This window comes from Centrocercus urophasianus, unplaced genomic scaffold (assembly GCF_019232065.1).
Source record: "Centrocercus urophasianus isolate 14NV4802_14NV808 unplaced genomic scaffold, USGS_Curo_1.0 seq_1478, whole genome shotgun sequence".
NCBI lineage: Eukaryota > Metazoa > Chordata > Aves > Galliformes > Phasianidae > Centrocercus > Centrocercus urophasianus.
In genome coordinates, this window is record NW_024884673.1 from 1 (window position 1) to 14,556 (window position 14,556).

The 14,556-nt window shown below is 49.1% G+C and overlaps 1 protein-coding gene across 1 annotated transcript; it reads right to left on the bottom strand.

The window, feature by feature from the left end:
- Positions 1-35: 35 nt before the first annotated feature.
- LOC122158563 (puromycin-sensitive aminopeptidase-like protein) lies at positions 36-14,470 on the bottom strand. The gene is made up of 5 exons (XM_042815298.1): positions 14,380-14,470; positions 7,874-7,958; positions 2,698-2,775; positions 1,325-1,446; positions 36-433 (listed from the first exon to the last, which is right to left on the bottom strand). Exons 2-5 carry the CDS (start codon positions 7,929-7,931, stop codon positions 266-268), a joined length of 426 nt encoding a protein of 141 aa, XP_042671232.1. The 5' UTR covers positions 7,932-7,958; positions 14,380-14,470; the 3' UTR covers positions 36-265.
- Between the last annotated feature and the right edge of the window lie 86 nt (positions 14,471-14,556).

The following is a 14,556-nucleotide window of genomic DNA, read 5'->3' on the forward strand; positions in this document are numbered from 1 at the left end:
TAGCAGCTATACAAACATGCTAAGGGCTGGCTGTTCCCCCCCCCCCCAGCCACTCTCCATCAAGCAGCACGTGGCATGACATATGCTAGACTTCAGCTAACAAAACAAACGTGCACCACTGTGGTTTGTAAGGTCTGTTTAGGTTTTGTGCTAGCATCTGAAATAACAGTACCATCTTTTAAGAGTTCTCTCCATTTACAGCTGCTTACTCATAGCTACGAAGACAGACTGCATTCCTAAGCCCCCAAACACATTTCTCTTCCCATCAGGCAGCTGCCTTTATCGTGGTTGTATTCAGAAGACAGTTGGTGCACCGAGAACTTACCATATTTGACAAAGCTACTCTGTCTTTAGGAACCACCAATGAAATATCAAAAGTCGCCTTAATAGCAGGCTCATCCCAGCAAGGGAAAGCTCTGCGAGCATCAGTAGCCTGAAAGAAGAAAGAACGTTAACCCAAGAAATCACAAGAAGCTGCTGCAATGGAAACAGCCCAAAAATAGGTATATCTCATGGGCAAGAAGTTGGATGAATGCAGGCTGGTGGTGATGGCACTGTGCACCTCCTCACCGACCCCTATGCTAAAGCATTCGGTGACTGATGCGATCATTTGTTTCTCTCTCTGTTTTTCTTCTTCCTTTGTAACACAGCTAAAAAGCACTCTGTGCTCTGATGGAATTCTACAGTCTGTGCAGAATTTAGCAGAGTCATGGCAGGAGCAAAGCTCAGTCATGTGAAAGCAGAAGGGCACGCAGGCATTCCCAGGCAGCAGACACAGGACCACCTACCCTGCACCCAAAGGAAGCCTTCTGTGAGTGCAAGGCAGCACTCTGTGTTTTCCTGTGGCACGCAGCTATGAAATCACAATATGGAATGAAATTCTGTCCTTATGACCAGGGCTTACATAATGCTTGAGCCATTTTCTGGCTCGCGTTTTGGATGTCATTATAATGCCGAGATAAAGGCAGAATGTTCTAATTAAAAATTAATATATTTCACAGGGGCAAGCTATACAGATGTGTTTGACCACATCTACATAAATAGATGCTTCCAAACGCTGCATCTGTTTTATTTATATATAGTGCATCACACATCAGCATGACTGTTGGCTGGGGAATGCGCCAGACCCAGACTGCACCGACCTTCAAGTCACAGCATAAAGGACAGTTTGAGCACTGCCCATCCACCAGAAGCAAAAAAAATAAAAGCATTTTTGAAGTTTACCCAAAGCAGAACCAAAGCCAGGACAGCAGGCCTGCGCTGCTGCCGAGAACAAAGACCCCACAAGAATGAGAACCCTTGCAAAGAGAAACGCAGCCCGTACCTCAAACTGAGTGACAGCAGCATAGCGTGTGTCTCCAGTAGGGGTTGTGTATTTGCTTCGGTAAAAACCTTTCATTTTATCATTCAGCTCCCCTACAAAGTCTATCTTCAGCGTTCCCGTCCCTGAAACAGAAACAGATTGGACGCTGTTAAGGAAACACCACAGAGCATCTCTTTGGCCCAGACCTGCAGCCTGGGCCTCTCGGCTGGACCACTGCCTTTCTGAAGATGGCCTTCGGTTCATCCCCACCCACAGGTTTTCTGACTTTCAAACCCTTTGCTCTCCTTATGAAAGAAATGAGATCCAGCAGAGCTAAGCATCAAAACCAGCGCAGGCAAAGCCAGGCGTACCGTACAGAGCAGGTTCCTGCAGGTTCCTTCTCATCCTCTGAGCACAACACAGGAACCAAGAGAGATCTCCCTGAAGCCATCTGACAGGCCTGACCCCACTGCCCTCGTGTATATTTGCAAAAACACGAGCTGTGGCTGTTCATCCTCTTGAAACTTGCTGCAAAAGCAAAGTGGAGCACTGGTGGCATTCAAGCTCCTAAGTCAATTAGTCTCAGGATTTATTCTGCCCTCCACGACTGGGTGTAAAAGGGGAAACCTGATCTTGATCAGAAAGGCAGCCTGCCAAAATCCCACAGCATGAAATGCCAGCAGTTTATCACCTGACCATCTTTACATTTGTGTTTGAAAAGATGAAGCAAAACAGCTTCATCCAAACCAAGGAGCTAAGCTTCCATCCACAAACCCCACACAGCAAAAAAACAATGGTTTCAAAAGATTTAGTGCATTCAAGCCTAGGAAAAACGCTGCAGTAACTCAGATTAGCCCTTTCTCAGTAAGAGGAGAACAGATCATCAGTATGTGACAGAAATAGCTTTGAGCCTAAAGCCCAATAGCAGGTAAATAATTGGAGTCACCTTCATGTTAGAAGCAAACACCACCATTAAGAAAACAATCTCTCCAGTTCCAGGGGCCCACAGTCAAAGCTCTTATCTGTTGTGTTTCCCATGAATCTCAGAGATTTGAGTACCACAGGGACCTTGTGAAAGAGGTCTCTTGAGTCAGGTGTTAATCTGTGCTGCCCGTTCTAAGCATCCATTCTCTGAGCAGACACAGATAATCAAAGCACTTCCTACAGAAACAGATGAAGAGCAGCTTCTTATGGCACTTCCTTGAACTGCATTCTTTCTGCTAGAAGAAGGAACTCCAACTCTAAGGCATTCTCAGAGTTACTCCAGTCTGACAGCTGACAGCTCAGGTTCCACTCCCTCAGCCTCTGGGGGACACGCAGCTGCTGCTCCAGCTTTGCTAAGCACCACAAATGCACAGGGCAGAACGAGCTGAAAGCACCTGAATAGCTCTTACCTTTCTGAAGGGTACTGGGAAAGGAGAGGGTAACCTTCTCATCCTCATTCTGATAGTTGAACCCTGTGGCATGTACCTCTGCAAGAGAAAGATTTCGTCTGAAAGAAGATCCAGTGATGCTTTTGTAACTCCTGAGCGCTTCAGATGAACCCGATCAGCTGAATCCAACAGCAAATCAATGGAGGTTTTGAATAATCCAGAAGGATCGTTTTGAGCAACCAAAGAAACACCAGCCTTTGTCTGCAATGACCCCACCTCACCTTGCTTCAAGCCTGAATTCAGCACATTCACTCCAGAGCCTGTGCAGCACTACTCCAACCCTCGAAAACAGCAAGAAATGGCACTGTTTTCCCTCAATATTAAAGGCTTACATTAGTGCAGCAGGAGTCCTGTTAATTACCCTGAGCAGAATGCTTATGATTTAACTAATAATTCGTGGGCTGGTTTGAAAAGCACACTAATGCCCACAGCAAGGTGGCTTTGTTTGGTTATAAAGCACTAAGAAAAACTCGATGCTGATTTCATTTTAAGCATGTCTTTAGACCCACAGACCTACCTTGGAGATGGTGCACCATTCAGCAAGGGCATCCAAAACCAACTGGAATATTAAGCAGCCCGGCATTCATTCACACAGCGTTGGGATCTATTTGTAGATGCAAACATCTCAACTATGAGAGCAAAGCAGGAGAGCTGGGGGAGGGAACCAGCAGAGCAGAGCTGCCCTGCAGCCCGTGGACAGAGCCAGCTCCTCCTGGTGCTCCTTCCTGCCCAGCTCCCCGAGTGCCACTGGGGCACACGAAGCGATGCACGACGGCGCTCCTCCAACCACACATCTAAAATAGCTGCACAGGGCCTCGCTGTGCAAGTTCTGCTATCTTTGTCCCCCTATAATTAACTGCTGCCATAACTAGCTATCTCTAAGGAATGCAAATCTGCACCAAAACAGATCAGCAGAAACAGAGACCACACATCAGTGCCACGAATGAAGCAGCTGGGTAACCCTGGGCACGGCAACGCCGTGCAGGAACGCGTAACTCCAGGTTCACAGCGAATATCTGGCAGGTCAGAGCAGTTTGTGAAGATCCAGGAAGTGCCCAAACCAGCATCCAGTGACAGCATTCCCAGCACAAACTGCCCACCCCATCCACTGACAGCAAATCCGATGGGAAAACACGGTTTGGGTGCTGAAATGGCAGAGAAGCTCAGGGAGCTTTTCAGAACCGACCCAGGATGCAGCAAAAACGATGCAGCAAACAGCCTCTGCAACCACAGAACGGCCTGGGTTGAAAACGACCTCAAAGATCACCTAGTTTCAACCCTGGGCCACAGGCAGGGTCATCAACCATCAGCCCAGGCTGCCCAGAGCCTGGGAGGCACACAGATACACATGCTGCTTTCTGAACAATCGCAGAGAGAAGAGACAAAACAGAACAGAACAAAACAGAACAGCTACTGCTCCGTTGGCTGTGCAGAGTGAAAGGCTCGTTGAAAACAAGGCTGTGATTTACAGCATGCCCTGCCTTCCCTGCTCAAGTGTCACTACCAGAACCCAGGTACGCAGCTTCGGAGGCAGCCCGAACGTTCTCAAGACGTTCAGATAAGCTGTTCTATGGATAGCAAATGTAATTGGAGACATGGTTTGATTTTGTATAAAACGTGACGTGTTGGTTTGGGTTTTTTTTCTGGAATACGATGCTGTCAGCCTTCGGTCAGAGCAAACACCACCCTCTGCTCACACAGCACACAAACCACACCGGCGCTGCCTTCACACCGCGCCGCTCGGCCTTCGGGCAGGGCAGCACCATGACACAACCCAAGCTGTGCAAACAGACAAAGATCTTTACAGGATCGAAAACAACTCCACACTGTACTGGGAAGCTGCAAGAGTTTAAAGATCAGCTGTGAGCCGGATGAGATCAACTGCTGAATCAGACCTGCTCGGGTTTGCTCGCTGGGGGAAGCCAGCTGTACCCTCAGCAATGGAAAAGTCCCTTCATGGAGGGGCTGTGGTCCATTGCAACTGAACTCACACCAACAGCAAAGCCATGGCCTCCACTTACTGCACATAGGCTTGGAATTTTTCTATTCCAGACTACAGCAGGATCGATATCCCCTGCTTTACTCCTCACTGTCATTCAGTGGTGGCTCACAGAGTTCTCAAAGCAGTTACTGATACATTCACACGTCAAGAAGAGCAGAATGCAAATGAAAGATTTGAAGCTACACTCTCTAAACTGACGACTCAGCACTAATAATCAAACCCACAGCAAAAAGCAGCACAGAAAACCACCAGCAATGCTTCTTGTCATTTAAGAGAACCACTCACAAACGAAGATGTAATTGCAGTTAAAGGCCGTCCGAATTCCTAACAGCACTGAATACAAAAGCTCCTGAGGAGAACAACACGGTTTTGGCAGCCTGCTCACTTTGGAGAGTCTGGCACTGCAAGGTTGCAAGTTAATCACCAGCACATTAGTGCACAGTCTGGACCAAATAGCATGAGAAAATACAAAGCTGCTAGAGCTGCCTTGGAAAAAAAAGCATCCAAATCAGAGCTAGCGACTCTCCCGGACTGGGAGTGCTGCAGATTAGATTTTACAACAGCATTTTAAACAAATTACAGCCTTCCTACAAAGTACTTCCTGAAATGGCACGGTAACGAGATGGAAACGTCAATTAATGATCCCAATTTCTGTGTTACACACTTCCAAACGTGGAGCCTCGCCAGCGGTTCCAACCGACGTCAGACGGACGCGGAGCAGCACGGCCAAGTGGGAATGGTGGGATTGGGACTATCAGAATCAAGCTGGCTGCAGAATAATGCTGCTCTGTGCACACAGGTTGGGCTGGGGGCAGGGAGGGGGGTTGTGTTTTCTTTTTCCAATTGGCCCCACATAAGGCAGGATGAGATCGACCACTCAAACTGCTGGGAGAAGTCAGCTGCACCCACAGCAATGCAAGGCTGACTCCTGTGGAGGGGCTGGGGGCTGTTAGAGCTGAGCTCACCCAAACTGCATGGACACGGCCTCCACTTCCCATCACTGCACTCTGGTTTGGGATTTTCCTATTGCAAAGTACTGAGCTATCAATATCTCCCGATTTATTCTTCACTGTCATTCAGCTGTGGGCTACGTAGCAGAAATCAGGACTGGGACTTGAAAAGTTCAGCAATCATCCCTCAGCTCCCAGTCAAACTTTGGGAATGCATCTGATTGCCCTGGAAATGTGCATTAAGGACCGAATGCCACCCCCTGCTGCCTCCATCTCCCAAAGAACAAACAGGTGGAGCCTTGCAGGAGAAACCCTCACACAGCTGAACTCGCTCTCAAACATCCTCCATAAGCAACATGAAGAAGATTCACCCAGGGGACCAAACTCTGCTGATTCAGCTGATTTCTGTTGCTTCATTGGACCACATTTCATATTTGGTTTCTGTGACCAGTTCTAAAATTACCATCCAGAAGCTGTGCACAATAGAAGCATTACTAAGACTGACTTGATCTGTATCAACAGGTGCCAGCAAACAGTCTGCCAATTTCATGCAATTTTACTTCCAAAGCCATTATACTATTTGGCAGTTTACCAACCTGAAAGATACGTTTTAACCCCACGAAGCCAGACTATAATTACAGAAAACACGCCAAACTGCACCTCCAGTATTTATGCTGCAGCACTTGGAGAGGTGAGCACCCACACTGCAGCCCTCCGCGTCCAGAGCCCAAAAGCTGACATCAGAATGAAGAAACTCAAGCTACAGAAATTGATTTCCAATTTACTCAGTTTTAAAGACAAAAGCCTCTGTGAAGCTCTGCTGTTAATACTTCAAGGAGAGTGCACCACTGGTGAGGAATATAAAAGCAGACCCCCTGAAGGACAGTGAGATCAGCTCCGAAAACACGAAAACGAGCCACAAACATCCTCTCTATTTTATTAACTTCCCTTGACTGGAGGGGAAAGCAATGATTCTCAGGCACCTTCTCCATTTGTTTTCACTTTCTCAACAGCAAAACAAGGAGCCAGCAGGCGGTGTGGGCTGGGGCACAGTGCTGGATGGAACAGACCCCATCAGCTCTGCTCCTCCCTGCACTCTGCGTGCTGCTTCCCTGCTGCAGCTCCCAACAGCACCTCTGCTTTCTTTGGTCCTACATTAAAACAGCACCAAACAGATTGAAGTGCAAAAACTCCCTGCTTGCCACACCAAACTCCATCAGCCTGAGGACAGTGCTATTCCAGAGAGGGCACTGCAAGGAGAATGAAGCAGTCCCAAGGAAGGCAGGTTCCTCGTGCAGGGGTTCAGGCACAGCCCTTCCCTCCGAGGCCCCCAGCTGCTGGGCAAACATACCTGGGGAGTTTAACCCACTCTCCATGGCCTCCCACACTCCTTTAATTCACAACCCAGTTCTGACACAGTTGCTCCTATGACTCTTCCTCCTGCAGAGCCTTTTGTTGTCTGAGTGATGTAAGCAGCAGTTGTACTTCGTGGACCAAATTACTTCAATGCCTGAGGCAGCAGAGGCTCCCCGTGACAGCCAGAAACCCTTCACCCACTATCAAAGCATTACTCCATTCCAAGCTCCTGATTTCCCACACCTTGATCATTTCATACTGTAATCACTGTAACTCTTTTTGGGCCTGCTAAAATCTCCACACAATAGAATTGGTGACGACATCAACGTATCATGACAGCTCCTGCTTGTGTCCCCAAGAACCTCCTGTCTTCCAGTGCACTGCCTGCTCTCCTCCACACAACCACCTTTTTCCACACTAGGAAAATTCTGTTCCACGTCAATTAAGTTTTGTGCACTTTTTCAGACCCTTCACAGTGAGGATTTCCTACTGCTGGCCACGCCTGATCCAGCTCTAAGCTAAGCCCTTGCTGCAGCTTTTGTCAATATTGCCAAGTCCAGAGGTGCAGAGGATGTTTTTTTATGCAGGTACAACAAACAAACAAAGTCACAACAGGTGCCCTTTCGCCTATGACACACAAATGGGAGAGCAGGCCAAAGGAAACTTGAGGCAACACACAGGAATGGGGAAAAGAAGGAAGGCTGGGGAACTCGCTGCATGCTTTACAGGGAGGGCAGCTCCTCCAATTATGAGATGTATTTTCTATTGAAGTCGTTAACCGTTGGCAGCAGCAACAAAAACACATTGCCATAAAGAAGAGCAGCCCTACCTTCGTCTCCTTCTGGCGCATAGGAGGCTGTAATGATGTCGATGTCAGCACAGTTCATCACAATCTGGTTGGTGCCATGCTTCACCTGCAAGAGAAACGTCATCAGCACCAGGAATAAGGGAGCAGGGTTAGGGAGCACAGGGGGCAGGGCACCCCAGCGAGGCAGGCATTCTCCATCTATCAACTCCCACATCACCACGTGCCTCCAAGGGGCAAAGAAGAGAAAGATTTTCCACCGCCCGCTCTCGTCCTTTTCAGAACCAGAGTGCCTGAATCCCACTCCAACCCTCCGTCCCTGCTTATCAATACTGTAATATTGCAGGGAATGGGCTGCCCGTTCAATACGTGTGCTGGACAATAGGGCCCTTGTACATGCCTGGAAGCCCAGACCAATGAAAACAGATGGAAAGCTGTAGGCTTCCTTTCAGCAACGACCTGGAGGAGACTGCAGAACAAGTGGAATGCTTGTGAACACAAACCCACACCTCCCAGAGATCACAGGCAGCACAACCTACAGGCTCAGCATTCTGCACCGGTGACGATGTTACAAGTTCTTAGGTTAAAAACATCTGCCAAGAAATTCCCTTTACATTTTCCTGAAAGCTTTCCTTCTGCCAGCTCTTGGCTACGCACGCTTTGCTTTATTTAACAAGCGGCCGGCTCCCAGCATAGTCACAAACCGCCTCCCTGTGCCAGCTCCCTATTTGGATGCAAGAGCTCCAACACAGAAGAATTCAAATTAAATATCAATTAATTACAAAGGGGCTAAATATTTGGGAACTAAACTAGGAATTATTCAGAACCTTAGGGCTGCAGCCACCCAACCCAGCACGCTGGATGGAGCCGGACAGCACTTCAGGCAGCAGGCAATGCCTGCTCTGCAGAGGAAAGAGAATCCCTCCAACAGCCAACTGCTCTCCAACAGCCACCGCCGTACCCAGACACTTCATTCCTTGCAGCATGAGGACTTGCAGCCCTTTCTCGTTGCTTTTTGCCTCCTAGTGCCCTGTTAGCCCTCTCCCTGCTACCAGCAGAGCCACAGCAACCAAATGTGAGCATCAGTGCTGGGGATGCTTCAGGCATCCAAGGAGGGCAGCTCTCAGCCCCCAGCCCTCCTGCCCAGGCTGACAGCAGGAACGCTTCCTCAGTCATTGTGTGCACAAGACCCAAATCTGGTCGGTGATGAGAGGCTTAAGAAATTTAACCATGTAACTTAATAGCATCGTTAAGAATGGGCCATCTAATCTAATAATCTGCCTGCCCAAGTGCTAAAACCTGATTGCCCAAGGAAAGCCACCCCCCTCAGATGCTTCACTGGGCACAAACCTCCCCCAGCAGTTCCTCCATTCTCTCATCGCCTCCCTCGCTGCTCCTCATTCCAGCAGCAGAGCTGGCTGTGCACTGAGCACCCAGCTCCTTTCCCCACGGTGCCCCTGAGGGTCACAGAACCAAACCAACAGCACCCAAAGACCTGTTTGGGATTCCACAGCAAGGGATACAACACACTTGCAAGGCATGAAGCTAACAGACAGAACAGCTGCAGAACTCGGGCTGGAGCCGATGCTTCCAGTACAGACTTGCAATCTGAAATCCACGTTTTCCATTTGGTGTGCATGAAACCAAAGGATTGCAACACCTCCCAAAAGACAGAGATCCAAGCCCGATGATTTTCATCACAATTCTAAGGTTCGGGGTTTTTCGAGGTCTTCTAAAACGCAGAAAAAGAAATCGGGATGAGAAAATCTTTTTATAAAAGAGTACTTGTGAAGACCTTTATTCAATCTACAAATCCAAATCTCTCTGGATTAAGAATTCAAGATGCATAAATAGTTGTCCAAATTGCAGACAATACTGGATTTAACAATAGACTTGATCTGTAAAAAATGAACTCTTCTGAGGACAGAGGAATTTCCAGCACAGCACTGTGCTGCAGAATAAGAAAGTTTACGTTGAAGCGGAGACAAATTCAGAGGCTCCTCAGAAAAGCAATTACCTATTCTTAGATTTCTCTTGCCTCCTACAAACAGTGTCATGGAAGAGGCATTAAAAGGGATTGAGCCAGGAGATGGAAAACGTTCTCTGAAAGATGAAAGGTAAAACTCGGTGCATGGATGCAGACATCCAGGACCACGCACCGCACAGCTGAGGCTCTGCTAATCGAGTTGTGGAAGGAAGGAAAGCTCTCAGGTTGGTGCAGAGGCCCTGGCCAAGAGCCTGCTGCCTCCGATCGCCCAGATGATGGACAGCAGACACACCTGGAGGAACACCAGCAGCACAGAGCCACAAACCACCCGTTTATCTCGTGAGAACCTGCAGCACAGCCCCACTGGGAATGGAAGGAGGGGATGAGCCTCAAAGCTTTAAGCTCGCTGCTTCCCACGGAGCTCTGGCAGCGTTCAGAGGCAGCACTGGCCCAAAACACACTGCAGACACTGGGCTGCTTTGGTGCTGATGCTCTCCCAGCCCAGCACGTCCCCTTCCACGCTCAGCACTTGCTGCTGGGAAGGCAAATCTGAGATGCCAGCTAAAGCTGCACCCAAAAAGTTTTCCCAGGGAATACTGTGCTGCACACAAGGGCTGAAAAGGCCGATTACTCAACTATTGTGCACACCACAATGTTCATTTAGCACAAAAAGATGAAATCACTCTTGCCTTAGTGCTCTACAGCTCCTTTCCAGTTACATTTCCTCCTATGGGCAGGCTGAGCCCAGGGCCGGGGGCTGTGAGCACGGTGGCACCTACACTGTTATTCTGACAGTGAGAAACAATGAAGACTTCAGCAGAGCTGTGCCAAACATGACTCAAAGATGCTGGGAGGCCGTTTGTTTTCTCTAGCAGGAAAGGACTCGATGGAAAAACTTTTTTCAGGACGTGAGAAACAAGATTTTGAATGGCTGTGGAATGCCAGCCTACCTGAAATGCAGCGCTGGGTGCTCAGCAGACACCTTGTGCAGCCAAAAGTAATTCTGCAGGGCCTTTTGCAGGTCCAGGTAATTACATCTTGTAACTCTGCTTCACAATACTTGCCTTAACGCAGCATTACAGCCAGCATGCACACTTTCAGCTTTTACCCTCTAAAAATAGTCAACTAAAAATTACTTCAGTTCTCTTCTAAGCAGCAGCTTTTTAAGAATTCCTGAACACAGTGAGGAAAGTATAAGAAGGTTTTATTAATTTGTATCTTAGAGGAAATCAAAGTAGCCAAGCAGTAAAATTACCACTGCCAAGACCAATAGGTGCACTGGAAAAACCCCCTTCACTCCAGTGACCATCCCTACATCCATCTGCAGCAGCCACAAGTGCTTCAGAAGAGAACAATCTGCATGGACAAGCAAATCCCCCTGGAACTGCAATGAATGCCATCACCTCAGCGCTGTGAAATGCAGAGCTGGAGGGGAAAGGAGCAAAGATCCCCACTTCCTGAGAAGCAGCAGCAGGCTGCAGCGCTCAGCACAGCACCTTCAGTGCTCACCTTCCCCAAATTCAGACCTGATTTCATGGGCTGCAAATGTAAACTACAAAGCTGGATAAGAAGCCTGTGTGACACTCACCACCTCCTGCCCACCTCAGGAGATGCAGAGCACAAATACTACACCTGTTACAGCTCCATGTCTCAAGGTTTACATGCTGGAGTGTCAATCTTTAACCGGCACGCAGCGAGATCGGAAGACTGCGTATCTTTAGCTCAGCTCACTCTGCCTTATCAGCCTATTAAAAGCAACAGATACAGGTTAAACACTGCTAAATATAACAGAGCATCCCTAAGACACGTTGAAGGGGCTGGGAAAGACCCGTGCACGAGCCCATCCACCTCAGGTTGGGAACTCCTTACTGTACAAATGCAGTTTGTGAGGGGAGAATCACTGCTGTGCTGCCCACAGACAGCAGCAGGCAGGCAGCACTGCACCTCCTGCCCTGCACCAACAGCTGAGCCCTCAGGGCTGTGCCAGCACTGAGAATTCCCTCCTGGAGGCTCCCAGAACGCTGAGCTTCAGCAGCCAGCTGTGTTTCTGCCTTACTCGTGGCTGCCTTTCAGCACGGTGCAGGAGAGCAGGCCGACAGCACGACCCCTGTGTGCCCCACACCCCCCAGCAGCCAGCAGAGCAGCGCACGGTGCTGATGGCTGCCCCCCGAGCACCGGGGCTGCAAGAAATCAATCTGCAGCTAACAGATGAATAAAGGAGATTAACTGCTTCCACTCAAAAAAAAAACCCCCAAAAAATTAAAAATAAAACAAAACAAAAAGAAAAACCCAACCCAAATCTTCATTGTGCTCATTCTGAAACATCCACACCCCCACATGAATGGTTCACAGCTCCAGGAGTGCAGCTGCTGGAGGGGCGCAGGACCATAGCAGGCGGTGCTGCTCCAGACCCACAGCTGACACACAGGATCTGCTCCTCCCCACGTCCTGCCTGGGACCAAAGGCCCCCATTTCACGAGGAACCTGCAAGGATTCCTGGCTTTTAAGCCACGCCAATGGAAAACTGTCCGTTTATATAATTGTTACATAATTCTCCAGGCTTCCAACGTACTCCTATGACCACAATTTACATGATTTAAGGATCTCAGGTAAGCACTCAAAACTTCGGAGTTAGGCCGCCACGCACTTCACAAGCTAAGTATTAAATGTTATCATGGGACAGATTAGAGCATTGTTCCTTTATCAGGGAACAACAATTAGCAGGCAGAGGGTCACTTCCCTAACTTGAAAACCTGAAGTGCCATCATAAACTGCAGGCACGTATTCTTTCTTTTTAAGCCTCCGAAACCAGCCTGCTCACTGCTGACACCGAAGCAGCTCCTTATCTTTTGAATCACGGAGGGCTTTGCTCTCTGAAGCCGTGGAAGAGATGCATCACTCCTGAGTGGGGCAGAAAAGCAAAGTGTTTCTGTTCAGATCCTGACAGACGCCTCAGTGCCCGCAGCCAGGAGGGCTCAGCAGAGCTTCTTCAGGGCCTGGTGCTCAAGCTGAAAGGCTTAAAGCTCTACACAGAAAGCTGCCAAACCCTGCTCACAGCCAGCAGCACAAACTCACCCATCAGGTGTTTTGCTCCTGGTGTCTCGACTGGGAATTACAGCCCCTGCTAATTCCAGTTTGCTGTTCAATATGCACAAGAGCAAACGAACATTTATGAAGCGTATAAACGAAATTCCCACCATGTAATCCTGCTCCATTTTGGTGTCTCAGTTTCAGCACTCGCCCTGCAATCAGGAAGCATCTCCCCTTTCACTGCTCAAGGTGGATTTCCACTCGCCCAGCCATAATCACACTGGAATGGGGCAGAGGGACCAACGATCACGCTTTATTCATTATTAAAAACCATTGCTGGACTTTCAGGAAGGAGCATTCTATCTCATGATTGCTTTCATTCCTTACCCAAAATCCTGAAAATCCAGTTTGTCTCAATGTTAAATCCCTTTCACCTCCAGGCCTGCACAAGGGATGCTGAAAGCAGGATGAACCCCGCTCTACTTTACAAAAGCTGCTAACAGAAATGGTCAACAGGTCCCCAACGGAGCCAATGAGATCCAAAAGCACGCGAGTTATTTCTTCTAGACTCAGCCTCAACTCAGTAAGGCACAACCAGCAAACGTCAGCACATTCTCATTAAGCAAGCCATTCCCTCGCACCTAGCATTGTTGGAGAGCTGGTTCTTCTTCTCCCCAGTAGCAGCACAAGTTATCCTCTCATTTTCTGGAGCGTGCCTTCACCAGGCTGGGGACACCAGCAGCCAAGCAAGCTTCACATCTGCAGCACTCACCACATCCACCTTCTGCACACACCTGGGACGCAGCCTGGAAACTCTCCCATGGTTGTTATGTTACTCAGAGGCTTCAGAATAAAGATGCATCACATTGGAGGCTTTTAAAACATCCCCCTACTCCGTTTCTCTCTCCCATGGGAACAACGCGCTGCCACAGCGAGAGCTGAATTGGTGACAACCTTGAACCCTCAGCATCAATGCTCTTCCTTATGCCCTCAGCTGGTCAGAAAGTCCAGAATGCTGCACTGTCAGGTGCTGCCTCTGCCCTAAGAAATCACTGAGCAATCCCTCGAACAGCAGCAAAGAGCACCACCATATCCCAGCAGGGCTAAAATCCACAAAACCCCACACCAAACCCATAAGAAGGCTCCGAACCAACACGATTCCTGGAATTCAACGAAGTTTCCACGGCTGCAGCTCAACACCACTCGCTCCCAGCAGCCAGCCTGGCTTAAAAACCCGTCGCTCCCCTCCCCCCCGTGTTATTTTTAACCGGGCTGATTGCAGTGATCCCATTTGCAGTGCAGCCCCACAGCTGCACCAGGGCCCAGCAGCAGCACTTGGGCGCGAAGACAGGAATGGGTGCTTGGGATCCAAGCGGAAGAGATGGGGAATTTCTGCAGCCCCAAGGCAGCACGCTGTGGGAGGACCGGTGCTGTTTGACACCAGCACGTACATTGACACCTTTTTTTTTTTTTTTTTTCTTTTCAGGATTTCTTCCACATGACACAAACTTACTCATCCTCCTGCGGGTCCGCGGTCACGAGGGCTCACAGCTCAGCCCCCCGAGAGGGTCCCACAGTGCTGCAACCCACGAGGCTCTGGCAGCCCCCTGAGCACCGCACGGCAGCTCCCATTGGCCCCCCAGCCTCCCACAGGCCCTCAACCCCCAAACTGGCCCTCTGATCCCCCCCC

Excerpts from the sequence above, each read along its gene's own strand:
- LOC122158563 (XM_042815298.1), bottom strand. The coding sequence starts at position 7,931 with ATGAACTGTGCTGACATCGACATCATTACAGCCTCCTATGCGCCAGAA. Across the intron at positions 2,776-7,873 it reads TGCGCCAGAAGGAGACGAAG|AGGTACATGCCACAGGGTTC; the intron begins GTAGGGCTGCTC and ends TTTCTCTTGCAG. Across the intron at positions 434-1,324 it reads CTGCTGTCACTCAGTTTGAG|GCTACTGATGCTCGCAGAGC; the intron begins GTACGGGCTGCG and ends TTCTTCTTTCAG.